General features: G+C 52.2%; 2 protein-coding genes and 1 pseudogene across 2 annotated transcripts; all 3 read right to left on the bottom strand.

The window, feature by feature from the left end:
• Nucleotides 1-3,268: 3,268 nt before the first annotated feature.
• On the bottom strand, nt 3,269-6,933 carry LOC121135561 (testis-expressed protein 101). The gene is made up of 6 exons (XM_040734595.1): nt 6,826-6,933; nt 6,096-6,194; nt 5,805-5,954; nt 5,221-5,406; nt 3,731-3,862; nt 3,269-3,621 (listed from the first exon to the last, which is right to left on the bottom strand). Exons 2-6 carry the CDS (start codon nt 6,154-6,156, stop codon nt 3,389-3,391), a joined length of 762 nt encoding a protein of 253 aa, XP_040590529.1. The 5' UTR covers nt 6,157-6,194; nt 6,826-6,933; the 3' UTR covers nt 3,269-3,388.
• An 8,007-nt stretch (nt 6,934-14,940) lies between these two features.
• LOC101826332 (CD177 antigen) lies at nt 14,941-21,711 on the bottom strand. The gene is given in 7 exon segments (XM_040734650.1): nt 14,941-16,212; nt 16,215-16,394; nt 16,701-16,832; nt 16,921-17,106; nt 18,170-18,310; nt 20,508-20,611; nt 21,475-21,711. Coding segments are annotated over 6 exon segments (807 nt in total). The 5' UTR covers nt 20,572-20,611; nt 21,475-21,711; the 3' UTR covers nt 14,941-16,108.
• A 728-nt stretch (nt 21,712-22,439) lies between these two features.
• LOC106023284 lies at nt 22,440-24,289 on the bottom strand (annotated as a pseudogene).
• Nucleotides 24,290-27,347: the final 3,058 nt, after the last annotated feature.

Genomic DNA, 27,347 nt, shown 5'->3' with positions numbered 1-27,347 from the left:
TGTTAATAGCTCACTCCCCAGGCTGCAGTGCCCTTAGGAGGCTGACGAGACCTAGCGAAAGGCAGTCATGGTGGAGGTGTGCCCTTGAGGAGGTTCTGGGCACGCTCTGACCTCTCCCTCCCCGTCTTGCTTTCTGGATGCACGAGATCTGACGTGTGTTCACACTCCAGGCAACCATGAATCTCTGCACCCACCAGTCACACACTTTTCTTCTTTGCAAGGGGATCATCCCAGGTATTTTATCACAGCAACAGGAAGCTAGCACGCAGGTGACATCCTGATTACTTTATCAGGATTATCTGAACGCTAATGACAACAACCACCATACAAGCCATGTATGAAGTAAATCAAGGTTAAGGGTCACATGGCTGGGAAACGGCAGAGCTGAGAGTGTAGCCACACCATTCAGAAGTGAGGCCTGAGTCATCTGGCTGCATTTCAATTAGGTATACAACTGTCCCAACACAAAGGTTTCCCATGCTGGTTTTAGCTGCACAGACCTGAGGGAGGAGAGGAGCGCCACCTTGTGTCGGGAGATGGAATCTCAGCGCCACTGCTCAGTTTCCCTAACCTACTGAGCCGGCCTTGTCATCAGGGTATCTTGGAAGTAGTGGCTTGAGTTGGCAGGCCCTGGGCTTGCACAAACAAACAAACAAACAAGCAAGCAAACAACAGGCATGGCGTGGTAAGGATAAATTAGACATACATTTTATTCCCAACACTCAGCATTTAACTCGAAAATCTTTATTCACGTGTGCATTAGGGATCTTCTGGAGTTACAAACGGTGGCACCCTGCTTGACACCCAACTCTGGTCCTCTGCAAGAGGAGTAAGCACTCTGGGCCATCTCTTCAGCCACTCTCAGTCTTTAAAGTTCAGGCATAAGCAAACGTTTATTTGGACAGCCCTCTAAATTCTTATCTCTACACCCGTAAGGTAGTACAGCTCTCCTTGTCTAAGTTTCCCCTTCTAAAATAAGGTTTTATCTTAATTACAAGTATGCATGTGAGCTCAGGGGCCCTTGAAAGTCAGAAGTCGTTTGATCTCCTGGAGCTTTCGGACCCCTAGCACCAGGGGACTGTGAGCTGTCCTGTTTGTGCTAGAAACTGAACTCGGGTTCTCTGGGGGGGGGGGAGCTGACAACTGCCCCTCCCCCTACAAAGTTCCTTTGTGCAGTGGACTGTGTTAGCGCCTCGTTAGGGTTTCTGTTGCTTCCATGAAACCCCGTGGTCTAGGGCAAGTTGGAGAGGAAAGGGTTTATCTGGCTTACACTCCCACATCATAGTCCACCACTGACGGAAGCCAGGGCAGGAGTTCACACGGCGCAGGGTCCTGGAGGCGGGAGCTGATGCAGAGGCCATGGAGGGGGCTGCTGACTGGTCTGCTCCCATGGCTTGCCCAGTCTGCTCTCCTATGGAACCCAGGACCACCGGGCTAGGGATAGCATTACCCACAATGGGCTGGGCTGGGTTGGGCAGGCCCTCCCTTGTCAAAGATTAAGTAAATGCCTCACAGGCTTGTATATAGCCCAATTATATGACAGCGTTTTTGTTTTTTGGTTTTTTTGGTTTTTTTTCGAGACAGGGTTTCTCTGTGGCTTTGGAGGCTGTCCTGGAACTCCCTTGGTAGTCCAGGCTGGTCTCAAACTCACAGAGATCTGCCCGCCTCTGCCTCCCAAGTCCTGGGATTAAAGGCGTGCGCCACCAGCCACCAATGCCCGGTGACAGCGTTTTCTTAATGGAGGTTCCCTTGCGTCAAGTTGACAAACAACTAGCCAGCACATTAACACAGAATGCTCCAAAGTGGCCAATGCGTCAGTGGCTGCTCTGTCACAAATGGGCCATCTGTGTCCTGTTCCTATCCTCAAGGCGCAGGGACCACTGTTGGGGAGGAGGGTGGACTGTAAGATTGTAAGACCCAGAGGCCGGGGAGGACCAGAGAGAAACTGTCTTGTGGACAGGACAGGACCGCTGCAGTCAGGATCTCCCAGCAGCTTTGGGTGCCCGCACAGGATCAGGCTGGCTGACTCGGCAGCATGGAGCAGGGAGGGGTTCACAAGCCCCCAGCTTTTAGTTGAAATGACTTCTAGGGGAGGGAGTCAGTTTTCTCTAAGGGTGTGGCCTCACACACGAGCATAGGGGCAGTGAAAAATGGAAGCCTCTCGTTATCTAAACAACAACAAACCAGGACATGACGTCGGGAAGGGGCAGGGAGGTGGGGATGGATCTGGAAAGGAGTTAGGGAGAGAAGATGGGCAAGAGAATATATGCATGTATGAAATCCTCAAGGAATTAATAAAAATATTGTATTAAAAATCTAACTCAGGAGGCAGAAGCAGGTGGATCTCTGTGAAATTGAGGTCAGCTTGCTGGGGCTACACAGAGAAACTCTGTTTTGAAAAACAAAAACAATGACAACAAAAAAGATTGGGCTGGGAATCGTACAGAGAAAAGAAAAAAAAATCAAGACTCTTGGTCGAATACCTATGTTTATGTCCTGGCTCTGTCCAAAGGGCCTGTCTCTCTCTCTCTCTCTCTCTCTCTCTCTCTCTCTCTCTCTCTCTCTCTCTCTCTCTCTCTCTCTCTCTCTCTCTCTCTCTCTCTCTCTCTCCTCTCATGTGTGTGTATGTGTGTGTACGCACGTACGTACATACATACATACATACATACATTGATATATGGTCTCACTGTGTAGTCCTGGTTGTCCTGAAGCTCACTCTGTAGACCAGGCTGGCCTGGAACACCCAGAGATGTGCCTGTCTCTGCCTCTGGATTGCTGAGATTAAAGGTGTGCGCCACCACCATGCAGCTGCTTTCTGAGCAGGGGCTTGCCATGTTGAGCAGGTGCACCTGATATTCCCTGAGTACCGGGACTACAGCCGCGTACCATCTCTGCCTACAGCTGTGAATGGGAGAGATTGAAATTTATGCAAACCGTTCCCTTACCCGGAGGACGCGTTAGGGACAACACATTAGCAGTCCTTCTTCAGCTCAAATTTATGCAAACTGTTCCCTTACCCGGAGGACGTGTTAGGGACAACACATTAGCAGTCCTTCTTCAGCACGGAAACCCCTCTGCATGGCTTGAAGCACACACGAATCACCACTTCGGGTAGGTGAAAGGGCTCCCTGGCTACAAGTGTGGCCACCAAGCCGGATGACCTGAGTTCTAGTCCCTGGGGCCCACATGGTGGAAGGAGAAAGCTCACTTCTGAAAGTTGTCCTTGGGCTCCCATTCCCCAGCCTCTCCCCTCGCCACACACCAGATCTAACAACAAAGCACTAAGTTTATTCTTTGTGTCAAATACACATCCCGTTTCTCTGCCCCTCAAGCCCACCCCATTCTTCTTCAAATTGGAGGTCAGCAGCCAGACTCCGACAGTGCCCTCTCAGGGGAAGTGGGTGAGGGCCACCAGCACAGCGGGCAGCAGGAGCTCCAGCACCCACAGTGAGGTGGACCTCCAGGAGGCCCGACTTTCTTCTGCCTTCCTGGGCTGAAGGAGCGAGTGGTAGCTGCAAGTCTCCTTTACTGTCATGGGCCCCACTGAGGTAATTGCCGCCATGAGTCTGCAGCCAATCGCAGTGGTGCAGCCTTTAATATGCAAAACGGAGTCCATTCCTCCTACGAGCCAGAGGGGATGGGGCGACAGAGACACAGGTTTAGGGAATGGTGAGCCCAGTCTTCCCTCACCTCTGGATCCCGGAGTGTCAGAACCTTGAGGGGCCTTTACCTCCGGAGAGCTCAATTTTTCCTTGATAGCACTGAGTTGTACTGTTGGCACAGGGCATTGACGGGGCACTGGAACACGACCCCAGAGCCACACATGTTGGGCAGCTGAGGGCTCCCAATATTTTGGAAGTTGCTGGATAGGGAAAAGGAGAGGGAAAGTTAAGGCTGTGTCCACCTCCTGTGTCCACGAGCCTGTCCTGGCTGCCTTCTCTCCCCACCTGTGTCCTGGAGACACCACACTAACCAACCCGCTACTGAGTCCCGCTTACCCTTCCCAGCTGGTTTTCTTTTCATCAGAACCTCAGCCACTGGGCTGTTGGGACGGTGCAGCAGGCACAGGCACTTACTGTGCAAGCCTGGAGACCTGGGTTCAATCCCCCACACCCGTACAAAGGCGAAGGAGGAAAACCAACTCTCTAAGCTGTCTTCTGACTTCACACATGTGCATGTTTGAACACACACACACACACACACACACACACACACACACACACGCTCACACAGACCCACACACACTAAAAGAAACCCGAGACCACATGACTTCCACACCCTGCCTACACTTGTGACAGGCTGGAAGAACAGCTCTAGCAGAAGGATTTGGGGGTGATCAGTGGTATCACAACTCAGTACTGCACTCAAGATAAGGGAAAGAAACGGAGAACACGAGCTATGTAAGATGCCTCAGGGAGCATCTCTGAGGAGCTGGGATCCAAACTGAGAAGGAAGCTGTTATGTGAGGATGGGTTTGACAGAGATGGGACAGGGTTGCTGTTCAGGTGGGAAGCACAGGCAGGGAGAACATGTATCACTGTTTTTTTTTTTAATGACTTGCAACATCTACATTAAGAAAAAAATCACTTTTTAAGCGTATGCAGTATGGGTGCATGGGCATTAGTGTGCGGAGGTCTGAGGACAACCTCAGGCGTCCTCAGGCACGCTCTTCACCTTCTCAGAATCAGGCTCTCCCACTGCCTTGGCGCCCACCAATTAGGCCAGCCCGGCTGGCCAGGAAACCCAAAGGGTCCTCCCATCTCCGTCCACGTCTGAGAGCTGGGATTGCAAGCTCATGGTGCCACGCCTGGCAGGTCTGGGGAAAGGAGCGCAGGTCCCCAGGCTTGCAGGGCAAGTGCTTTGCCTACTGACCCATCTCTAGTGTTCAAGTGTGACCGGGAGTCTAGGATACAACATGGGCACAAAAGAGGCGAGAGCCAGGCGGACGGCTGCAGGCCTGGAGGCCGAACTGGGGGACTGGACTGTTGGCGCCTGGCAGTAAGGAGCCCACACTCTTAAAGTGAATGCCACCATCTGCTCAGAAACCCATGGAGAGTCCTTAATGCTGGATGACCACAGCCCTAGTTGACTGTGCGGCCTTCCCTGATGTCCCTCTGCCGGGGGGGGGGGCTCAGAAAGGGGCCTGGAGACCCACTGAGGCCCCACGGCAAGCAGAAACATGAGAGAAGAGAGGCGTGCCCATCCCCCCCCCCCAGGTACCTGTGGTGTCTGGTGGTTTCCAGAACAGAGAGACGTTCTTGCTGTTGTTGCAGAGGGAGCTGTTGCAGTAGTTACTGTAGGAGATGGCGATCACGCCGGGAGGTGGCGTGTATTGGATGAAAGTCACTGCTTCTATCTCTCGAGAGGCACAGCCCTTACTGGCCACAACCGCAGTCTTGGTTCCCTCTGCGAGACAGGGAGCAGAGAAGGCGGATGGGGGGGGGGCCTGACGCTCAGCTGGGAGACAGCAGACAACATGGCTACCCTCTTCCTCAAGCCCAAGGGATCCCTCTGTCCCTGCCTGCCTCCCCAGCGCTGGCGGCGCGAATTCATTGCGGGCTCTGGGGATTCAGCTGAGATCCGTATGTATTCAAGGCAAGCGCCTCACTGACCAAGCTAACGGCCCAGCCCCCCTCCACACTGCTAATAGGGTCGCGATGTTGGTGACGAATGGAACTCTGTGTGCATGGCAGGGGGAAGCTAGAAACGAGGCTGAAGAGATGGGCTGGAGGCCTGGACACCAAACTTGCTGCCACCGGCAAGGAGGAGTCAGTGCCTGGACCGCCGCACTGGCCCGGCCTTACCTGCTTTAATCAACAGTACGGTTTCCTGGCAAAGCTCTCCAGGGTTGCACGTCTCAACCTTGTCAGGCTTTGAAGTCCAGTTAAAGGTTCGGCTTGGATCGTCTTCTAAACGCAGGACTTTGCTGACCGCACATTGTAGACTTTGGGCCACTGGGAAGATGAGGTAAAAACAAAACAAAAAAACAGAACAACAAAACCGAGAAACCAATCGCTCCTCTCTGTGGGGTGGCCTCTTCCCGCCAGAAACCCCCCTCTGCGGGATCGGCTGCTCCCCCTAGGTCCCACACGTACGAGTCTGGTGGGAGACTCCCAGCAGCAGGAGGAGTAAATAGTGGACCCAGCAGGCTGCCATGGCGTCTCAGACTGGGAAGAGCTGACCAGGACCTGGAACTGAAGAACAGGAGACAATTCAAGCAGACAGACGGGGACCAAATGCCAGCCTTCCCCAAGTGTCCACGTTATGGTAGATTTACGCCACGCAAGGCCATGAGGTGCCTGGTGTGTTACCAGCAAGGTCGCAGGTTCCTTGGGCCTAAGTTCCTCAGTTCTAGGACCCAGCCACCGACAGCCACCGACAAGGATTTGGCAGCTCTCTTTCTTCCTTCCAGGAGAGCAGCCCCGGGAGCCCTCTGCCTTAAGCCTCAAGAGGTCCAGACCCACAGCATATCTCTCAAGGCCTCAGTGCCTCGGCCCCGAGGACCCAGTTTCACGAGGACTCAAATGCTGAGAGCTCTGTTCCCTTCCCCCTGGGGTTCAGCAGTTGAAGTTTAGCCGCCCCGCCCCGCCCCCAGAGCCAGCCAGCCTGGTCCCTCAGGCTCCGGGGACCCACGGCAGCCTCCCCTCCCTCCCGTCCTCCTCCCTCAAAGTCGGCCCTTGGCCCCCAGACCTGGGCTCCCGGCCCGCAGCTCCCCGCTCGCTCAGACCCCGCGTTCCCAGCCGTCCTCCCCGAGACCCGGGGGCCCCTCCTCCCTCATTCCATCTAGCTCCGTCCCTCGGGCTCGGGGAACGCGGGGGCCCGCACCCTTCCTTTTCTTTTTTAAGGCGACAAAGGTCTCTCAGATCGCAGCGCGTGTCCTCCGCTCGCCCAGCTTCGACGGCGACCGGTACCGTGTGCTGGCGCGACTCCAGAAAGCACGGAAGGCGGGGCCACCCCGGTCCCCGATACTCGAGGTCCCATTGGTGGAGGAGGACTCGTCGCGTGGTCTTATTGGGCGAGCCTTGGGGAGCCGCTGCATCCCATTGGTCCCCGGAGAAGCCAATCACTTGGCCGGTGTCCCCCCCCAAGGCACGCGCGCATGCGCCCCCTGGCTGTGGCGCCCCCGAGGTTTGCACGCGGAGCTTGTGGCCTGCCCCCCCCCCCCTGTGCTCGGTAGCAAACTTGGCCTTTGCCCCGCGAACTAAATACCCACCAGAAGGGTCTCTCGTGCTCCTCGCCCTGCCCCTGGCCTGGCAGCCACCCGGTGGCTCCAGCCACCACGTGTCAGCTTGCCTTCCTCCGGCTCCTCCATCCTCCCGCCCAGTCCTGGAGGGCTGAGCAGAGAGAGGATGGTCCTCCTCCGAGAACCAGACGAACATTCGCACGCGTTTAATGCGCGCTTTGAATGTATTTTGATTTATTCTGTGGGCGTGGGTCTTCGTGTGTGTGTGTGTGTGTGTGTGTGTGTGTGTGTGTGTGTGTGTGTGTGTGGACACACGCCTGGAGCTTGGAGGTTGTCAGCGCGGTACTGCCGGCTTGGGGGTCCTGGGGATCAAACTCGCGGCTGTTAGGTTTAGTGCCGGTACCTTTACCTCCAGTCATCTTGCTGGCCCTCAAATCACCACCACCACCACCATCGTCTTCTTCCTTCCTCTTTCTTCTCTTTTATTATTGAAAACAAATCGTTGCAATCTTTTAATAAATGCATGTGATTTACGTTGTTCAAATACTGCTTTTTCTTTTCAAGGCAGTCTTCTAGCCCAGGATGGCCTTGAACCCCCCTTGTAGCTGCAAACGACTTTGAACTCCTGATCCCTCTGACCTCTCTTCCTGGGTGACTGGTCGCTGCCACCATTTATGCGGCACTGGGCGTGGAAGCCGCTAGGCAAGCTCTCTACCCGCCGAGCCCCGCCCCTCCCCGCCCCGCCCCTTCTTCATGTTTATCTCCTCTGCTCCCTTTCCTCCTTCCCTCAGCCCTGCACTCCATGCCCGTCTCCTGCCTCAGTTCCACACAGTAGGACTCGCGAGCCGTTTGTCGTCCTGACTGCGGACCCTGCCTTACACGGGGAGCTAAGAATGGGAGGCTTTTGTTGATAACCGCTTAGTACTGCACTGCACACTCCACGTCGTCTTCATCTGCTGGTGACTCGCTGCCGCTGTGACTGGCGCCGCGATCATGCTGGGCAGGCTGGGGGTTCCACGGCCAGCGGAAGCGGTTGATTTGCTCTTTGGCTCAGAAGCATCACATGGGGTCGGAGGCGATCGCGCTGTTCCACACAGCTGCTCGGCCCCTTGCCTGCAAAGGAAGGGAACAGCGACCTTGTGAGAGTGTGTTATCATACAGGTGAAAAAGCACACGTTTGTGTGAGTGAATATTTTTATCTTGCTATGTGTGTGAGTGTTTGCCTGCATGTATTTCTGGGTACCACTTGTGTGCGTGGTGCTTACAGAGGCCAGAAGAGGGCACCAGATCCCCTGGAACAGGCGTTACAGTTGGGAGCTGCTCTGTGGGTGTTGGAATTCCACCTGGGTCCTCTGGAAGAGCAGCTGGTACTCTTAACCACTGAACCAGGCTGGCCTCAAACTCAGAGGCCTGCTTCTGCTTCCCAAGTGCTGGGATTAAAGGTGTGTGCCACCACCACCCGGCCTTTAAACTGAATTTTTAAACTAAGGATTCAATGTTTTTGGTGTCACTTATCCTTGCCCCAGCTATATGGTGGAAGTACATTTCTTTTGAGAATTTCTATTCATTATTTTATGACAGAGTGTTCCCAGGTAGGTAGGTCCTCAATTTTTTTGGGGTACCCCTGCTTCTGTTTCTCAGGTGTTACAGTTAGAGGTTTGTACCTCACCTGGATTGGAATTGTTTCCAAACAGGGCCTCATGAAGCTTGGCTGGTCTTGAACTCATAGAGTTGCCAGAGAAGACAGCCTGGAAGTTTCTATCCTTCTGCTTCCACCTCCTAAGTTCTGGGGTTGCAGGCATGTACCCCGACATACAGTGCTGGGGCTCAAATGGCTGCTTTACGCATGGGAGATGGGCACCCTATAGCCAACCCCTTTGGGGTTGTTCTCAAATGGTGGAGTGCCCGTGTGTTCTGGAGATCTGCTGCCAACAGCTTGATCACTGTACACTGGAAATGCTTACAACCAAAATCCGTTTTCTCTTTTCATTTTGAAACGAGTGGAGCCTCAGAGTGGAGAGTAGTCAAAGATGGAGCCTTTTTCTTCCTCTTCCCCGGGAAATCGCTAGTTCTGAGCACTGTATGTTTAGTAAGCACACCATGGGAATGACAGATAAAGATGGAGCCTTTTTCTTCCTCTTCCCTGGGAAATCGCTAGTTCTGAGCACTGTATGTTTACTCAGTGCTCCGATGCTATGGAGACACCATGACCTTGACAACTCTTAGGAGAGAGAGAGCATTTCATAGGGCTTGCTTGCAAGCAGGCAGGCAAAGTAGCTGAGAATTCTATAACTGGAAGAGAGAGCCACTGGGTGTTTGGGGCTTTTGAAAAGTCAAAGCCCACCCCTGTGTCACACTATCTCCAACAAGGCCACACCTACTCCAGAAAGCCACACCCAATCCTTCTCAATAAGTGCCACTCCCTGAAGACTAAACAGTCAAGTGGATGAGCCTATGGGGCTTTCCTTACTCAAACCACCACACCGTGAAACCAAAGAGTGAGTGAGGGTGGCTTCTGATCAGGGGTCGGCTTATTCGGAAGGGAGCTTTCTCGTTGTCTCATAGAGAACCCTTTCCTGTAAATGTGCTCACAGAATTCCTCAGACATTGGACCTGCCAGAGCCAAGTTTGCAGCGTCCTGAGGTTTTTATCTATTTAATTTCCTTGAGACAGATCTCACTGTATAGTAACAGCTTCGGCTGATGTGGTACTGCATAGATAGACCAGGTTGACCTTGAACTTGTGATTCTCTTGCCTCTGCTTCATCTTGCTTCTCTTAATGTAAGAGGTGTGAGCCACCATGTCTCACCTCTTAATGAGGACATTCGATGCTATAAGGAAAACAATATATTTATTTACCAGAGAGAGAGAGTCGCACAAACCAGGAGTTAGAAGCGTGGCTGGCTTCCAAGAGAAAAAAAGGGAGGTTCCTTTTCCTTTCACTTCCTTTTATATCTACCTGTGTCAGCTTACATGTCCCCACTCTCATGGGCAGATAGCTTTGTGGGGTTCACTCCTACAACCTCTCACTGCCTCCGTTTTGTTATTCTGAATTTTCTTTTCTTGGAGACAGGGTTTTCCTGTGCAACCCTGGCTGTCCTACAACTGTCTCCATTTACCAGGCTGGCCTTGAACTCAGAGATCTACCAGCCTCTGCCTTCCAAGTGCTGGAATTAAAGGTATGTGCCATCACACCAGATCTGTGACCCTGAACTAACTTTTATAAGTGGATTTCCCCCATTCCACAGATCTTTGCTCTTAGTCCTGTTTTGCATCAAATATTACTTATTTTTTTGAGACTAGGATTCTTTATGTAGCCCTGACTGTCCTGAAACTCACTCTGTAGCTCAGACTGGCCTCAAACTTGGAGATCCACCTGCCTCTGTTTCCCAAGTGCTGGGATTAAAAGCATGGGCCACCAATGCATGGCTGTCCTTAAATTTCAAAAACCTCCTTAGCCTCCCAAGTGTTGGGATTTCAGAGATGTGCACTATACACTAACATGTCATCTTACAGGTTGTCACTATGTGTTTCTTTAAAAATATGTCTATAGCCAGGCGTTGGTGGTATACTGTTTTAATCCCAGCACTGGGGAGGCTGATGCAGGTGATTCTCTGTGAGTTCAAGGCCAGCCTGGTTTGCAGACCGAGTTCCAGGATATCCAGGGCTGTTTCACACAGTAACCCTGTCTGGAAAAATAAAACAATTATTTTGATCAACGTTCCCATGCACATACACGTGAGTGCAGAGTCCAGGTGAGCATGCTGCAATCCCTAGAGCTAGAATTGTGCATGGTTGTGAGCATTCAACCTGGGTGCTGGGAACCAAGCTGGTGTCCTCTCCAAGAGCAGAATGGACCTCTGACTCCACAGCTGTCTCTCCAGCCCCAACAATGCGTTGGCCGTGCAGGTCTGTCCCTCTGTCCTGCAGCATCTGTTTCTCCAGGGCTCTGATTTTGCATTGCCACACTGTGCTGGCATGCGGCGCCTTGCCACAAGCAATTCTGAGGTATCAGGAAAAGAAAGACCAGACGTCCACTTGTTTGTACTAAGAGAATGCATGAGCTGCCTTTATTGCCAGGAGAATGTGTGTGTATGTGTGTGTGTGTCTTCATTGCAAGTGCTAAGAGGTCTCTCCCTTGTAGGAGGGAGGAGCTTTATATACAGGTTTACAGCACTGTGGAAAAACCCCAGGTAGAAGAGAGCATGTTTTCCTTCTGCTGGATGTTGATGCCAGAGGGTCAAGGCCAGGGCAGGAAGCCAGGACTAGAAAACAGGAAGCACTTGGACTGGAAAACAAGTTGCACTTGTAGGCTGACCAGCAACTCACAGAGGCCCCGTGGGGTTGGGGCCCAACATCTCCCCCTTTCTTTATATATAAATTAGCACCTATCTCAGGTGACTAGGACGTTAATGCCCATCTTAGTATCAATAACCAACCCTGTATAAATGTAAACAAGCATTGATAAATAATAATTGGGAATGTGGGCGTCGTTCTTTCCAAACTACTTCCTGCTGTTAAGGGGCGCTGAAATACCATGGGGATCATGACAAAAACAAAACAAAACCCAGAAACCTGTTGAAGTTCTTGTTTTTGTGGTCTGTAAGGCTGCATCATCTCAGCTGTTTTAGATGTTGGATCATCTGGGCCACTGCTTCAGATGGTCTTGCTTCATCAAACCATACTAGTCTGGAAGGAACCCACAGCTTTTTATGTTCTGTGGAAACAAAAGCAGAAATTCTTTTCCCAAGTAACCTATCCTTATATTTAAATTTAGAAGTCAAAGCATTTTCAAAATATATAAGTTGGATTAATTTAGCAGCATTAATAATCAAATGTCTTTTAGCAGTTTTTGTTCCTTCCTTAGCAATTAAACAATTTAAAGACAACACAACTGTACACAGTATTCAGACTCTCTGTGTATTTTTCATTCCATATACTTTTATCTTTTCCTTTTCTTTAACTTAATACCAGTACCTCGTTTATTAACTGTTACCAATTTTCAATTCACTCACTTTTAATCCATCCTCCAACTGAGGGTGATCTCTCAGGTTCCCCTTTCTTTCCCGACCTTGGTGTCAGGCGAAGGCCTGGAGATTGAATCCAACCCACCCTTCAACTGAGGGCGATCTCTCAGTTTCCCCTTACTTTCCCAAACTCAGTGGATCGGGCGAAGGCTGGAGATTAATTCAATACACCTTCTTCTTAGAAGGTGATCTCTCAGGCAAAAGCCTGGAGATTTGACCATTCAATTTTACTGTTAGAAGTTGAGGTACCTATTTTTAAATCTTTTCTTTTTTGAGTCACTCCTCTCCTGAGTCTTCTTTCTGGCCAGTCTTTCCCAGTCTTTCCAAGTCTCTCTGGATCTCGGTGGGACCTCCAATTGCGGCACCCATGCCACACGCAACTCCGAGGTTATCAGGAAAAGAAAGACAAGACGTCCAGCTGTTTGTGTTTGTACTAAGAGAATGCATGTGTTGCCTTTATTGCCAGGAGAATGTGTGTGTGTGTGTGTGTGTGTGTGTGTGTCTTCATTGCAAGTGCTAAGAAGTCTCTTTATTGTAAGAGGAAGGAGCTTTATATACAGGTTTACAGCACAGCGGAAAAACCCCAGGTAGAAGAGATCTTGTTTTCCTCCTACTGGATGTTGATGTCAGAGGGTCAAGGCCAGGGCAGGAAGCCAGGACTAGAAAACAGGATGGACTTGTACCCTGTGGGGGTTGGGGTCCAACACTGGCACACAGCTATGAGCCCAGGATGGGATGCAGAAGCAGGCTGTGGGGGAGGTGAGGTGGCTAGCCAAAGGCAGCTGTCACCCCGACCTGAGCTGCTCTTCTGTGTAACCCTTGAACTAAGGTGGACACTGTGATTATTACATGGCGTCACCAGCTGGAGCAATGGCTCATGCCATAGCATGCCTTCTGCATGGAAGACTCCAACATATGGACCAAGAAGGGTGGGTGATAAGCACAGTGGTTAGTATCTTTTCCTAAGGAATGAGATTGAGAGACAGCTGGGGCACCCATGAAGGAATGAGACTGAGAGACAGCTGGGGCATCCATGCAGGGATGAGATTGAGAGACAGCTGGGGCATCCATGCAGCAACCTTTGGGGTGTGTCTGTCTGCTGGGTGTGTTTCCAGAGCGGGTTAATGGAGTGGGGACAATGGGGCACCATGCTGTGGCTGGACCGTCATTCCTGTCTCCCTGGTTTTGGGTCCTTAGAGACAAGAAGGTCCCAGTTTCATGCCCCACCACTGTTACCACACTTCCCCCACAATGATCCTGCCAGGAAGTCTTCCCTCCATTCAGCTTGTTTTCAGGTTCGCACGATGGCAATGAGGAAATTAATTAATCCACTGAGGATGCTGTGTGGACCCACATGGACTCTTCTGCCTCTCCAGATTCAGTCGTCCTGAGTGTCCTTGTGGGTGTCAGGTAATGGTGTGTCCAAAGGACAGGACAGTGACATTGGAATATGAGGTCCTGGCTCCTTCCTCACAGAGCCACTGCTGGGCAGGTTGCAAGTTTTGGCCCAGAATGAAACTCTAAAAAGTGTCAGTCAGTGAGATAGTTCATTTGGGCAATGGCACCCGCCTCCAAGCCTGAGGTAGTGAGTCCAGTGGCCCAGAATCCACACTGCAGAAGGAGAGAACCTAATCCACACACACAAGAGAAGCTGAGGGTCACAGGTAAGGCCCAGTGACCAGTGACCTCCCAGGTCACAGAGAGGCCCAGGGCTTTAGGATCATGATGGCTCTGTGGGCCACAGGTTGGAAAGAAGCCTTGCCTTGGAGTAACCCAAGCGCTGTGTAAGTTTCCTAGAGATGGAAACATCCCACCCTGCAGGGAAGCTCCTTAAGCAGAAAGCTAAACAACTCAAAATAGGCTCAGGAAGTTCCTGAAGCCAACCAGACCTGACCAGGCTGCTCCCTGACAGGGCAGGCAGTAATAGTTGCAAAGGAGACCAGACCAGACCAACTGCCTGGAAGAAGCAGAACCCAGAGGAGCCACCTGCAAGAGGTTCAGACCAACTGAGGCACCTGGAAAAGACACTTCCACCCTGCTGAGCGGCCTGCAGGCTGTGCAGAGCGCTCCAGGTTCCCAGCTCTGTGAGCTGTCACTCATGCCGGGGTGGGCTTAGGTGATGAGCTGCCTCTGAGTCATTTCTGCTCCTGTGATTCCTGACCCATACATAGAACTGTAAGTAACCCCGATGTCACACCCATTGGTTCACCAAGTTGAACTTTGGTGGTATCTTATTTTGTTCTGTCAAGGTGTCAAATCTAGGGTGCATACATGCGTATGTTGAGTCTCACCAGGAAACACTTTGTCACACAGCACCATGGAGGCCAGACCTGTAAGTGCCCCTACTCACTACCTGGCCAATGTCGCCTGTTATGTCAGAGAGAAATTACACTAGGCTGGTCGGAGGGTGCACAGCAAGACGGAGGCTGTGGACATTTTATGGAGAGTAATCAGACCTTTTATCCTCTTGTCAGAAGCAGAACGTAATGGCTGCAGCTGCCAGGATACAATGAAGTGTGTAAGCTATCCAGGGTACACAGATGGATGTCTAATACCAGGTGTCCCGTCACCTTCCGTGTCTGACAGTCAAGCATGCTTCCTTGGCTACCCCATGCAGAGAAACACAAAGCAGCCGGAACATTTCACTGCCTGAGAGAGCATGGGGGTCACTCAGGAGATTGCAGGTGTTAAGGTCTGAGAGAAGCCGCCAAGAAAAGACTAACAGTCATGTACGGAATAAGCAAGGGGGTTTATTGTTTCCAACAAGTTGGGGTGGCAAATAGTGACCCCAAAGGATGGTCATAAGCTTCTTTTAAATGGAGTAGGGGAGCTCAAAGGAGGAGGGATTAATCTGGGCTGGCTGGTGGGGGAAAGTTTAGTCTCTGGGCTGATTGGTGGAGGAAAGTTTAGTCTCTGGGTTGATTGGTGGAGGAAAGTTTAGTCTCTGGGCTGACTGGTGGGGGAAAGTTTAGTCCCTGGGTTGATTGGTGGAGGAAAGTTTAGTCTCTGGGCTGACTGGTGGGGGAAAGTTTAGTCCCTGGGTTGATTGGTGGAGGAAAGTTTAGTCTCTGGGCTGGCTGGTGGGGGAAAGTTTAGTCTCTGGGCTGGCTGGTGGGGGAAAGTTTAGTCTCTGGGCTGACTGGTGGGGGAAAGTTTAGTCTCTGGGCTGGCTGGTGGGGGAAAGTTTAGTCTCTGGGCTGGCTGGTGGGGGAAAGTTTAGTCTCTGGGCTGGCTGGTGGGGGAAAGTTTAGTCTCTGGGCTGGCTGGTGGGGGAAAGTTTAGTCTCTGGGCTGACTGGTGGAGGAAAGTTTAGTCTCTGGGCTGGCTGGTGGAGGAAAGTTTAGTCTCTGGGCTGGCTGGTGGGGGAAAGTTTAGTCTCTGGGCTGATCTGTGGCCTCCAGTGCTGAGGCACCTTCCAGCTGCAGAGGCTGTGGGGTGCCGGATGATTGGTTGCCCTAAGTTGTGGCTTTCCCGAGTACTGCTAACTGAGCTTCAGCCAGTTCTAGTGCACTGAAACTGAAGCCTGGACTCTGTGAGGGCTACTAGAACCTGTCATGGCTCTGGTCTGGTTTCCCGGCCCTCTCAGGAGGCACATTGTACCCCAGGAGCCACAGACTCTAACGTGAAAGAACTGTGACACACGCCTCTCAGAGAGGCTAGGACCGGACAACTCCCTGGCCTCCTGCATATGTCTCTCAGTGGATCCCAGTGAGCGCCACCATTTCCTCTCAAGAAACCCAGTACTTGGGGGATCAAAAGTGACACTGTTATTTCATGGGTGTCGGCTGTGGTGCAGGGTGAGCTCAGACATATCAGAGGCAGAGGTGTGGGGTGTGTGACGTGGGCATTGGGACAGCATGAGCAGGCCGTTGCAAGTGTAAGGTCTCAGGTTATCCCATCAGAAGACAACGGGGTGTGGGGGCCAACAGGGATTCGGAATCACCGGGAAACGGGTTGAGCAGAGAGGATGGAGCCCTACAGACACAGGGCTAAGAAAAGCCACAGCCCCAACAGCCAGACCAGGGCGGTGCCAGGGACAAACAGATGTGAGAAGGAATTTGCAGTCAGTGACATGTCAAGCTTTTCCACCACGGAGAAGATGCCAATTGTGTCTTTGCCTTTCAGTAAGGTTTTATCAGGAGAGCGCAGGCACCCATCAATGCTAAACGTGGCACTGAATCCCCCTGGAAGATGAAGGTCCAGTCAGGAGGAAGGGGCAGAGAGGGATAGTTCAGTAAACCTAAAACACCTCATATCCAGGAGCCCAGCCTCCAGCCCTTCTCCTGTGGACCCAGGAGCCAAGGTCCAAAATTTTCCCTCAGACCCAGGTTCTAGAGTCCAGCCACACTCTTTCTGCTGCAGCATTCCAGGCCTCTGACCTCACCGCTCAGACCCAGGAGTTAGCCGACCCCCCCCCGTCCCTTCCGCTGAGTCCCTGGAGTCATGGCCTCGGCCTCCCTCATCCTGGGGGTACATCCTGCAGCACTCACCTCCCTTAACCTTAATGTCACCTGTGTAGCAATGAGTGCCCTTAGGACAGTGGACGTAGTTGGAATTTCGAGTGCAGGAACCTTGAAAATTCAAGCAGACTGGACACTGGGCGGTTCCTGGGCTAGTGGAGTCTGAGGAGGCAGAGGCAGAGGCTGCACAGTATACTCTCAGCTGCACCCACGGGCAGCCCCTGAAGTGCCCTGTCCCCGGATCCCATACTTGGAGGGAGGAGGTGCTTAAGCAGGACTTGGCTGGTGTTAGCATGGTTGCACAGATCAGTGTCACACGACTTGAAGTAAGAGGCGGCCACTATTCCAGGTCCACTGGCATACTGCCTGGTAAATTCATTCGCGTGATCCCCAGGGTTGCTGGGACCTTTGCTCCCCACTAGGAGTGTTCTTGGTCCTGCGGGGGTAAGAGAGAGTGAGCTGAGCTGGATGGGGAGGATGGCCAGGCCTGGGAGCCCAGTCCTCAGTCCCTTGATGTTCCCAGTCTCAGGGACAGCACGATCCCCAGTGAATATGGGACACAGCACGTCCTGTGTCAGCCAAAGCCTGGGGCTCAAGCCCGGCTGCCTCTGCCCCGCCCCTTGCAGATCCTGCTGCACGCAGTGTGCACACAGTGTGTCCTCCTCCAGGCTGCAGCCTCACTGTGCTCAGGCTCACCTCTCCTCTCTGGATTCCTCTCCACGCCCCGCCCTTCACGCCCCCAGCTCTCCCTGTGCTGTTCCTCCCTCCTGTCCTCTTCCCTGCAAAGCTGCAAAGGACTCAGTGGATTAGCAGAGTCCCAAAGTGGGCTCAGCTTCCCCTCCCCCTCCCTCCCTCCCTCCCTCCCTCCCTCCCTCCTTTCCTCCCTCCCTCCCTTCCTCCCTTCTCTGTTTCTTTAGCTCCTTGCCTCTCTCTCTCTCTCTCTCCCCTCTCCCCCCCTCCCTCCCTCCCTCCCTCCCTCCCTCCCTCCCTCCCTCCCTCCCTCCCTCCCTCCCTCCCTCCCTCCCTCCCTCCCTCCCTCCCTCTCTCTCTCTCTCTCTCTCTCTCTCTCTCGCCCTGAGAGTCTCAGGTCTTGAACCCACTACATAGGTGAGGTTGGCATTGACTTTCAATTTCATTGTCTCTTCTTTCCCAGCCCTGTGATTACAGGCGTGCCCAATTCACCTGGTGATGGGGATCCCGCAACTCAAGGTGCTGGACCAACCGAGTCCCACCCAGCAGAGCAGTCCTCCTTTAAAGATGGGGTTGATCGGGGTCACCCTGGTTGTCCTACTACTGCTCTCATCTCTGAGCTTGGGGCTACCGCCCAGCAAGACAAGGCACAGGGAGAGGAGAGCCCAGGCATGAGGGAAGCTTGGTGGGGACTGCAGGACACAGAATCCAGGCAGGGGTGGGCTGGCCCCATGCAGGGGTGGGCTGGCCCCAGGCAGGGGTGGGCTGGCCCCAGGCAGGGGTGCAGCCCTCCCTCCCATCTCACACACCTACGTCTACAAGCAGGAGCGTCTCCTGACAAATCTCCTCAGGCTTACACACTTGGGTCGCTGATACAGACCACTCGACAGCTTCCTTGGCAAAGCCAACGCCAAGCCTCAACATGGCCCCTTTGTAACATGTCATAGTATCTGTGGAGAGGGAAGTCACAGGGGTTGTGAGAGTCAGGGAGCCCCCATGTGGTCCCCCAGCTTCCGGGCTACGGGCAGCCATCATGCTCCAAGCCATACTCCCTGCACCCTGGCTGTGACATCCCTTTCGCTCAGAAGTCCAGGCCTCCAAGCCCGCAGCTCCGTTCACCCTGTTCCTCCCTGAACCCCGGCTCCTCTCAGCCTCCTGAGGAAGGCTTGCTCCTCCGCCATAGGCTCCTCTTCAGCCATTCTCTACTCCCCATCTGATTTCGTGTCCCGGCAGAATGATGAGGAAGGTGTCCTGGATTCACCCCTCCCTGCCTGTGTGTGTGTGTGTGTGTTGGTGCTCTCCCGGAGTGTGTGTGCGCATGTGTGTGCTCAGAGCTCAACGCCAGGCATTTCCCTTAATCAGATTTCAAGCCCTTTTGATACCGGCTCTCTCGGTGACAGAAGAGCTCACTCATTTGGCCTGACCCTTGGCCATCAGAGCCATCTCCTAGCCTAATGCGTCTCTTAGGACTGAGAAGCCCTAGACTCGAATGAAATCGCTATGTTGACCTCCAGCGAGCATTGGGCCCTGCTTGGGGCCTGGGTACAGAAAAGGCTCTCCACAGATGAGCCCACCGCGCCCCCACTTTTGTGTTTGAGACAGGCTCTTGCCGTGTGGTCCAGGCTGGCCAGGCGCTGGCAGTCCTCCAGCCTCTGTCTCTGGAGCACTGGGGCTGCAAACCCTGCTCCGGCCCTCACCGTTGCCTGCGTGTGTCATTTCCTCACCACGACCCCGCTGCAAGGGGCGGCATTCTCAAGGTAGCGGCGCTGAGGCAGGAAGTGTTGCGGGTTTTGCCTGATGTCACCCAGGCGGTAGATGGCAGAGCTGGACTCAGAATTTAGGCTGTCTCCTTAGGCTCAGGGTTGAACACAGCAGTCTAGTTGGACGACCTCGAACCTGACCTTCCCCAAGGACCTCAGTGATCACCACACAATCTCACGAGCCCCACGGTGCAGGAGTTCCTGGAGGGGACTGAGTGTCCACAAGCACTCTCACCCTCCTTGACGGCCCCCAGGTGGGGGCTGGCCATGTCCTCATTTCCCAGGTGACAAATGAGCAGCTCAGCTGCCCTGCTCCTGCAGAACAGATCTGCACTCTCCCTGCTCGCCCGCCACATCCCCCCAATTTTGCTCAAAGGTGGCTCCTTTCCCCTTGTAGCACAAGGCGCAGAACAACCCCGATTTTCATCCATGTTTTCTCTCCAGCCCATGTTGCACTCTCCAGGAAACCCTGTGGCTCATGCTGCACAGTAATGTAATTGTGGAACCTGAGCACTGTGACCACCTCTAAGGCCTCCACCCAGCTGCAAGACGCCAGGGCCTTTGCCTGCCCATCATGGGTCTCTCTGAGACCCTCACTGCTCCCCCACCCTATTTACCACACGGCACTAGGGTCCATTTAAAGGATAAGGTAATCATGCCAGACCTCAGAGAAACTCCGAGAAGCCTCCAGAAGACAGAAAATTCCGGTTGGTCCCTGTCTGCTACTTAACAAATCTGACTTCTTAAAGGGTTATAGAGACAGCTTAGGGGTTAAGAGCACCTGCTTCTCTTTGAAATATTGCATTTAAACCCACCAATTGGGAGCACATACCTTACTGCAGGCAGGCAGGCAGACCACACACACACACACACACACACACACACACACACCCTGCACATAATGAAAATATATGTAAAGCCTTCTGAAGTCTTAGAATGGCCCGCAGGTCCCCATGCGATTTGTCCTTCCTGTGTCTCCATGAACCCATCCACTCTCCATCACGGTGGCGCGTATATAGCCCTCCAGCCTAGGGACATCGGATAGTGTCAGAGAACAAACGGAGAACGAATTACATTCTAGGGTGGTGGAACTATTCTGGCCAAGACAGGGACAAGAGGAAGGCAGGGGGACAATTTGGTGGCACCGTTATTGAAGAAGGACCAAGGGGCGTGCAAGGCTTGGATTTTCTCTCTGGAAATTTGGGCAGGGGTCCACTGAGAAAAGCGTGTCTGCAGAGTAAGGAGTGTCTCACACATTGTCCTCCTCTTCTCCTGCCACGTCTGTCATCACTTCCTCCTTCTCCAGTGGCTAAGGGACATCAATGACATGCAGAGCATTTGGACATCCAATGACGGTGTGTCCCTGGCTCACCCTCTGCCTCCTCACCTGAGTAGGGGGTGAAGGCCAGCAGGAGGAGGAGCAGTGAACAGTGGACCCAGCAGGCTGCCATGGCTTCTCTGAGGCTGGGAAGAGCTGACCAGGACCTGGAACTGATGGAGAACAGGAGACCTTCAGACAGACAGACAGATGGACAGAACTGTCTTTGCCTGTGCTAACTCTAGGGTATAAGAGAACGTGAAGCCAGTCTATCCTGAGTTGTTTGAGTTTTACAATTCTCAGACTCAGCCACAGATCGATCCCCTTACAGCAGGAACCCAGCAACTCTGTTCCCTCAGTGTCTAGATGCAGGATACAGGGCCCGGAAGTCCTCTGCTGTAAGCCTGAGGACTTCGGATCCCAAGCAGAACCTTCTCCAGACCTCAGAGTCTCAGCTCTAAGCACCCAGCTCCCCCAGACCTCCAGTTCTGAGCGCCCTTGTGTGTCTGTCTGAAGAATGTGGCATCTGGTTTCTGCTCCTCCCACCCAGGGGACCCAGAGTTCCTGTCGCCCACTTGGCTTCTCCGGGCCTTAGTGCACAGTACCCAGCACCCTTTATGAAGGAGCAGCAACCCCGGCCTCCTCCTGCTGTCATGGGTGGCCTTCGACTCCCCGGATGCTTCCCAGACACAAAACCTCGGAGACTTTGAGAACCCAGACCCGGAGATCAATCCCAGCTTCGTAAGACCAAATCCCCGTTCCTTCAGACGAGGGAATCCAGGGTCCAGTTTCCCTCAGCCCCAAGAACTCAGCCCCTGTTTATCTAACTCAGGCCTATGTATGGAGCCTCCCCCTCCCTCGGACCCAGGATTCCAGGCCCAGCCTGCTGCTTCAGACTCAAGACTGTCTGGCCCTGCTCAGTCCTTCCCCCTGCTCGCCCTCACCGCCCTCTCTCCTCGGGTCTCAGGGGTCTGGTCCCTCACTGCTGCTTCTCTTTTTATCTGTAGAATCCTTGCGGCTCCAGAAATGTCCTCACCAGATCTCGGGCTTGGAAGGCCCCTCCTGATAGATTCCAATCTCGTGTCTGTCTCCTCCCAGATTCCCTGAAAGCGGCAACCTCGGTCAGAGAATGCACTAGAGGGCCCATTGGCGTATGAGGACCCTTTGCAAACCCCATTGGATAAGCCCGGAGAATGGCTGCATCTCATTGGTTCCCCGAGATGGCAATTACTCGCCTCTTCCCGAGGCACGCGGGTCCAGTAAATGGGTGTTGGGTAACGGTCAGTGGGGTCAGTGGCAGTTGCTGCCGAGGTCACCTGCCATTTCCAGGGTCACGTGGCATCCGGGTGGGTTGAGTGGTGGAAGGCCTTTTCCCTGTCCCTCAAAGTGCTTCAGAATTGTGCTCAAGAGCAGGGAGCTGGCTCCACCATCACCGTATTTACTCTCATCGTTGCTACTATGATGGCCACTCAGAGTACACGTAATTGTCAGTTCTTTTATTACATTTTACGATGTCTTGTGTGCGTGTGTTGAGGATCCTCTGTCAAGGTCCACGTGACAGGGGACAAATTGGGGAGTCATTTTTCTCCTTCCACCGTGTTGTCCCAGGAATCGAACTCACGATTTCCGGATGGTGGACAGGTGCCTTCACCTGCTGAGGTGTCTTTCCAGCCCTCACTTTTCTCTTAAGCGGTAATTTATTAATTATATACAGCACATTAATTATATACAGCATAATTAGCTTCAGTGCAATGTTTTCCTGAGATCTCGCAATGTGCTTCGGTCCTACATTATCTTTTGAGGCAGAATCCTCCGGCCCAGGATGGCCTTGAACCCCCCCCTTGTAGCTGCAAACGACTTTGAACTTCTGATCCCTCTGACCTCTCTTCCTGGGTGACTGGTCGGTGCCACAATTTATGCGGCACTGGGCTTGGAAGCCGCTAGGCAAGCTCTCTACCCGCTGAGCCCCTGCCCGCCCCGCCCTGCCCCTTCTTCATGTTTATCTCCTCTGCTCCCATTCCTCCTTCCCTCAGCCCTGCACTCCATGCCCGTCTCCTGCCTCAGTTCCACACAGTAGGACTCGCGAGCCGTTTGTCTTCCTGACTGCGGACCCTGCCTTACACGGGGACCTAAGAACAGGAGGGTTTTTTTTTTCAGGGCTGTTTAAACAGAATTTTAAATGTGTAGCTCATTTCATAATCCTAAACTGGATCTTTCTCGGTCTAAACACTCCACCTTGGGGTTTCCTTATGAATACTGTGGTTGGATGACGAGATCCTTTCTTCCGCGGTTGCTGCCAATCAGCTGGGTCTTAATATCTCACGCTCAAGAGACATGTGCAAATGAGGAGCTCCCTGCTTCAGCCGTATCATCCGGGGCTCTGCTCAAGTCTTACTGTCCTTCAGGACATGAACTTAGGAACAGCTCCATGTACCCGTGTTGAGCGTGGAACCGATCCTTGAGCACAGCGGCCACAGGTCCTCGTGGGTATTGAAGCACCCATCAGCTTCCACCGTGGCTTAGAATTCCGCTAGTGCTCCGTGGTGATTCTCACAGGCTTCGACGGAGCACGGAAACTTATAATTAATGCTTGAACAGCCAATCCTCTCTTGTGCACAAAGCAGAGTGAAGGCAGAGATCCCAAACCAACAGTCTCTGGGAGTTTTTTCTTAGGCAGTTCCATCCCTTCCAAAAGCTGTCATAGGTCAAATATCCTCACTTATTTCATGTCCTTCAAATATCACTTCTGGCTCAGTTACGTCGTTAGCAGCAGGAGATGATGCCACTTTCGTTCCCTCACGAGATCTGTTACCAATTTCTTCCCTGTGCCTTAAAAGCGCTTGGTTGGCCATTCCTGGTTCTTCAGACTGCACACCGGCCTCGCCCGCTTTCCTCTTCCTCTACATCCATCTCAAAAGCAGTGGCTACTGTGTTCCGTCCCGCAAAGAAGTCGGCAAAGTCTTTCTCGTTCAGCTGCAAGGAATGACCACGGCGTCATTTCCTGTAGGTGGAGATTTGGCACGCCAGGCTCGCCATTAGGAATGACCACGGCGTCATTTCCTGTAGGTGGAGATTTGGCACGCCAGGCTCGCCATTGGGAATGACCACGGCGTCATTTCCTGCAGGTGGAGGTTTGGCACTCCAGGCTCGCCATTGGGAATGACCACGGCGTCATTTCCTGCAGGTGGAGGTTTGGCATGCCAGGCTCGCCATTGGGAATGACCACGGCGTCATTTCCTGCAGGTGGAGGTTTGGCACTCCAGGCTCGCCATTGGGAATGACCACGGCGTCATTTCCTGTAGGTGGAGATTTGGCATGCCAGGCTCGCCATTGGGAATGACCACGGCGTCATTTCCTGCAGGTGGAGGTTTGGCACTCCAGGCTCGCCATTGGGAATGACCACGGCGTCATTTCCTGCAGGTGGAGGTTTGGCACGCCAGGCTCGCCATTGGGAATGACCACGGCGTCATTTCCTGCAGGTGGAGGTTTGGCACTCCAGGCTCGCCATTAGGAATGACCACGGCGTCATTTCCTGCAGGTGGAGGTTTGGCACTCCAGGCTCGCCATTAGGAATGACCACGGCGTCATTTCCTGCAGGTGGAGGTTTGGCACGCCAGGCTCGCCATTAGGAATGACCACGGCGTCATTTCCTGTAGGTGGAGATTTGGCATGCCAGGCTCGCCATTAGGAATGGCCACTGCGTCATTTCCTGCAGGTGGAGATTTGGCCCGCCAGGCTCGCCATTAGGGCTTCTGCGTGTTTGTCTCCTATACTCCCCGAGGCGCTGCCCGCACGTCCCGCTGCTCCCACTCCATCTCAGTTAAGGCGTCGCCCTCCGTTGTGTTCCTCATCCCTGGCTAAGAGGAAATGGGTTCCATTGTCACTGTTGCGGATTCTGCAGTCTGAGCAAAAGTTAAGAGCATTCTTCCACAGTGCAGGACCAAGGGAGTCCCTGAGCTCGACTGAGATACTCTTTGTCCACCTCCTGTCCTAACTCAACTCGTGCTCAGGTAGCAGTGGGAGGTCATCCCGGGGTAAGCCCGCGCTGGGTCCTAGCGATCCCGGTAGCAGCGGGGCGTCAGGGACCGGACCCACCTGTCTCCCGGCGGGCACGGGCCCGAGAGGCGGCCCCGAGGTGCTAGCAGTAGCCGGAGGTGGCGGCCCGAGATGCCCGGCAAGAAGGTGCTGGAGGCGGAGCAGAAGGGCAGGCAGGCGGCGTCGGTGCACCAGCAGCTGCTGCGCTGGGAGCAACGCCCCTAACCTGTCCAGTCACCCAAAGTTCTTCTGCAATGTTGGGGCATACATCTTTTACCTGCAGGCCTAGAATATCTGACAGACCTTTTTCAGAAGCATGAAGTTTTGAAGGACTTCCTACCCTGCCTTGGAAACGTTCTACAGTGACTTTTCTTTATGTTCTGCTTGTCCAGTTTGTACAGGGTGCTGTCAGTAGTTGAGGCCAGGTCAGTTTCTTGGCCAAATGGCCAGCTCTTGCCACAAAGAAAGCAAACTCCATATGGAGTTTCTTCAATGCTCATCATCATTTTTTTAAAAAGTAGATCAGTGCTGCCTAGAGCAGACATATCTCATGTCAGGAAAAGTATTATGATATTAAAACACCTAGATGCCACATTCTGTAGTCCTTGAATTCAGTGTCTGAAGATTACTTATCTATCTAAAATATATCTCTGTACAATGCTGCAAACATACCTAACATGACTATGAGCTTGATAGCTTTGGGTGACTTAACCTGTATTTCTTTACTTTTTCTTTAAATTTTTTCATTTAACATACCAACCCCAGTTTCACTTCCTCCCTTTCGGCTGCCCCCCATGCCCCCCACCCTACCCCTTTTCAATCCTCAGAGGGAGTAGCAAGTTGAGGCAAGACCAAGCCCCTCCCCCACTGCATCAAGGCTGACCAAGGCATCCCACCGCAGGAAATGGGCTCCAAAAAGCCAGCTCATGCACCTGGCATAAGTCCTGGTCCCATTACCAGACCCCCCCCCACCAGATCAAGCCACACCCCTGTCACCTGATGGGGGACGTCCTTCTGTATGATGTAAATAGATATTTCTCTTATTTGTTGATGAGTAAAGCTGTTTCAGTCAACGGACAGGCAGGACTTAGCCAGGTGGGATTCCAGACAGGGGTAGAGAAAGGTGGTAGGCAGAGTCAGGGAGACACCCTGTTTTTAAGAGACCCTGCTAGCAAACCACTGAAATGGTGTTCATGAGCAGGCTGCAGCATGCTTCTTGGCAGTGGCATGGACCTAGGAACTCTGCAGAGTTCTGGCAATCAACACGGCTCCTGTCAGTACCTCCACCATGAAGACAGACACTGAGGAACACAAGGACTGGGGCGGAGCTAGCCACCACTTTAATCCTACCCATGCTGCTTAGCAAAATGCAAGACTCATGTAGTCAGAAGAAGATAGAGATGGACACTAAAGACAGATTCAGAGGGAAAAACCCTCTAAATTGTCTACAGTATGTTAAAAAATATACATAGAATAAAAGGGATGGAGAAACTCCTTAATAAGAAATAGAGTAGCTGGGCATGGTGGCACACACCTTTAATCCCAGCACTTGGGAGACAGAGGGAGGCAGATCGCTGTGATTTCAAGGCCAGCCTGGTCTACAGAGTGCCTTCAAGGACAGCCAAAAATAAACAGAGAAAGGCTATCTCAAAAAACCAAAAAATATAATATAAAACTATAATAGTAAAAAAAGCCAGAAAAAGATGGAAAATACAACATGGGTATGGATGCTGTGTTATTAGAATTGTTTGATGACTGAGGTAGGAGCTGCTAGAAGACATTGGGTTATAAAAGCTGCTGGGTTAATCCAACCAAATATTTTGAAAATACCTTTACCTTGAAATGTACATGTTACATTGGAAAAGAGTTTCTGCTTTTGTTTCCACAGGAGATCAAAAGCTGTGGATAACTTCCAAACTAATAAGGTTTGATCAAGCAAGACCCCCTGAAGCAGTGGCCCAGGTATCCAACATGCAAAACAGCTGAGACCATGCAAGCCTCACAGAGCACTACAGCCAGGACTTGGACATGGTTCTGGGTTTTCTCAGGATCCCCTTGGGATTGACAGTGCCCCCAAACAGCAGGAAGAAGTTTGGAGAGAACTGTGACCAAATTCCCAGATGTTGTTTATAAATGTTTGTTTTCATTTAAACAGGGTTGGTTATAATGGTTAATGATTAAGCTCTTTCATTTTTTTTGTTTTTGTTTTGTTTTTCCAGACAGGGTTTCTCTGTGGCTTTGGACGCTGTCCTGGGTCTCGAACTCACAGAGATCTGCCTGTGTCTGTCTCCTGAGTGCTGGGATTAAAGGCGTGTGTCAGCACTGCCCGGAGATCAGTCTCTTTCTAAAGAAAAACCAGGAATATGATATAGAAATGAATACTTTGCAATGATATGGATTTTGGTTTATTGATACAAATTAAGGTCAGTTTTGCTATATGTATATTTATACTCATTTAGTTATTGTGTGTATATAGCTCATTAAAAACATAATGTATAATTAAATATAGATTATAGATAGTCACCTATAATTGTCAAAACTTACAGTTATGTTAGGTTTTCTAGATACACAGAGATATATTTCATATGGATACTTGAAGGATTCCTCAAAACCTTTCAAATACCTACAGAATATGGCACTCAAATTGGTCTATTAGGGGTTTTTATGACAATGAGACACAACTGCTCCTGGCAACACCAATTACATCAGAGAGGAAGATGGGCATCAAAGAAACTGGTTATGGAGTTTGCCTTTGACATGGTAGGGATAGCCATTTGGACAAGAAACTGCTCCTGCCTGGACTGCTTGATAGCACACTGTCCAAACTGGACAAGTAAGTTACATAGGAAAGTGATTGCTGAACAGGAGGGTCCT

The sequence above is a fragment of the Mesocricetus auratus genome, unplaced genomic scaffold, assembly GCF_017639785.1.
Source record: "Mesocricetus auratus isolate SY011 unplaced genomic scaffold, BCM_Maur_2.0 Super-Scaffold_100038, whole genome shotgun sequence".
Taxonomy (NCBI): Eukaryota; Metazoa; Chordata; class Mammalia; order Rodentia; family Cricetidae; genus Mesocricetus; species Mesocricetus auratus.
The sequence above is the reverse complement of the archived record's forward strand: the minus strand, read 5'-3'. Positions and strand labels throughout refer to the sequence as shown.

Excerpts from the sequence above, each read along its gene's own strand:
- LOC121135561 (XM_040734595.1), bottom strand. The coding sequence starts at position 6,156 with ATGGCAGCCTGCTGGGTCCACTATTTACTCCTCCTGCTGCTGGGAGTC. Across the intron at positions 3,863-5,220 it reads GAAACCACCAGACACCACAG|CAACTTCCAAAATATTGGGA; the intron begins GTACCTGGGGGG and ends TTCCCTATCCAG. Across the intron at positions 3,622-3,730 it reads AAAAATTGAGCTCTCCGGAG|GAGGAATGGACTCCGTTTTG; the intron begins GTAAAGGCCCCT and ends TCTGGCTCGTAG.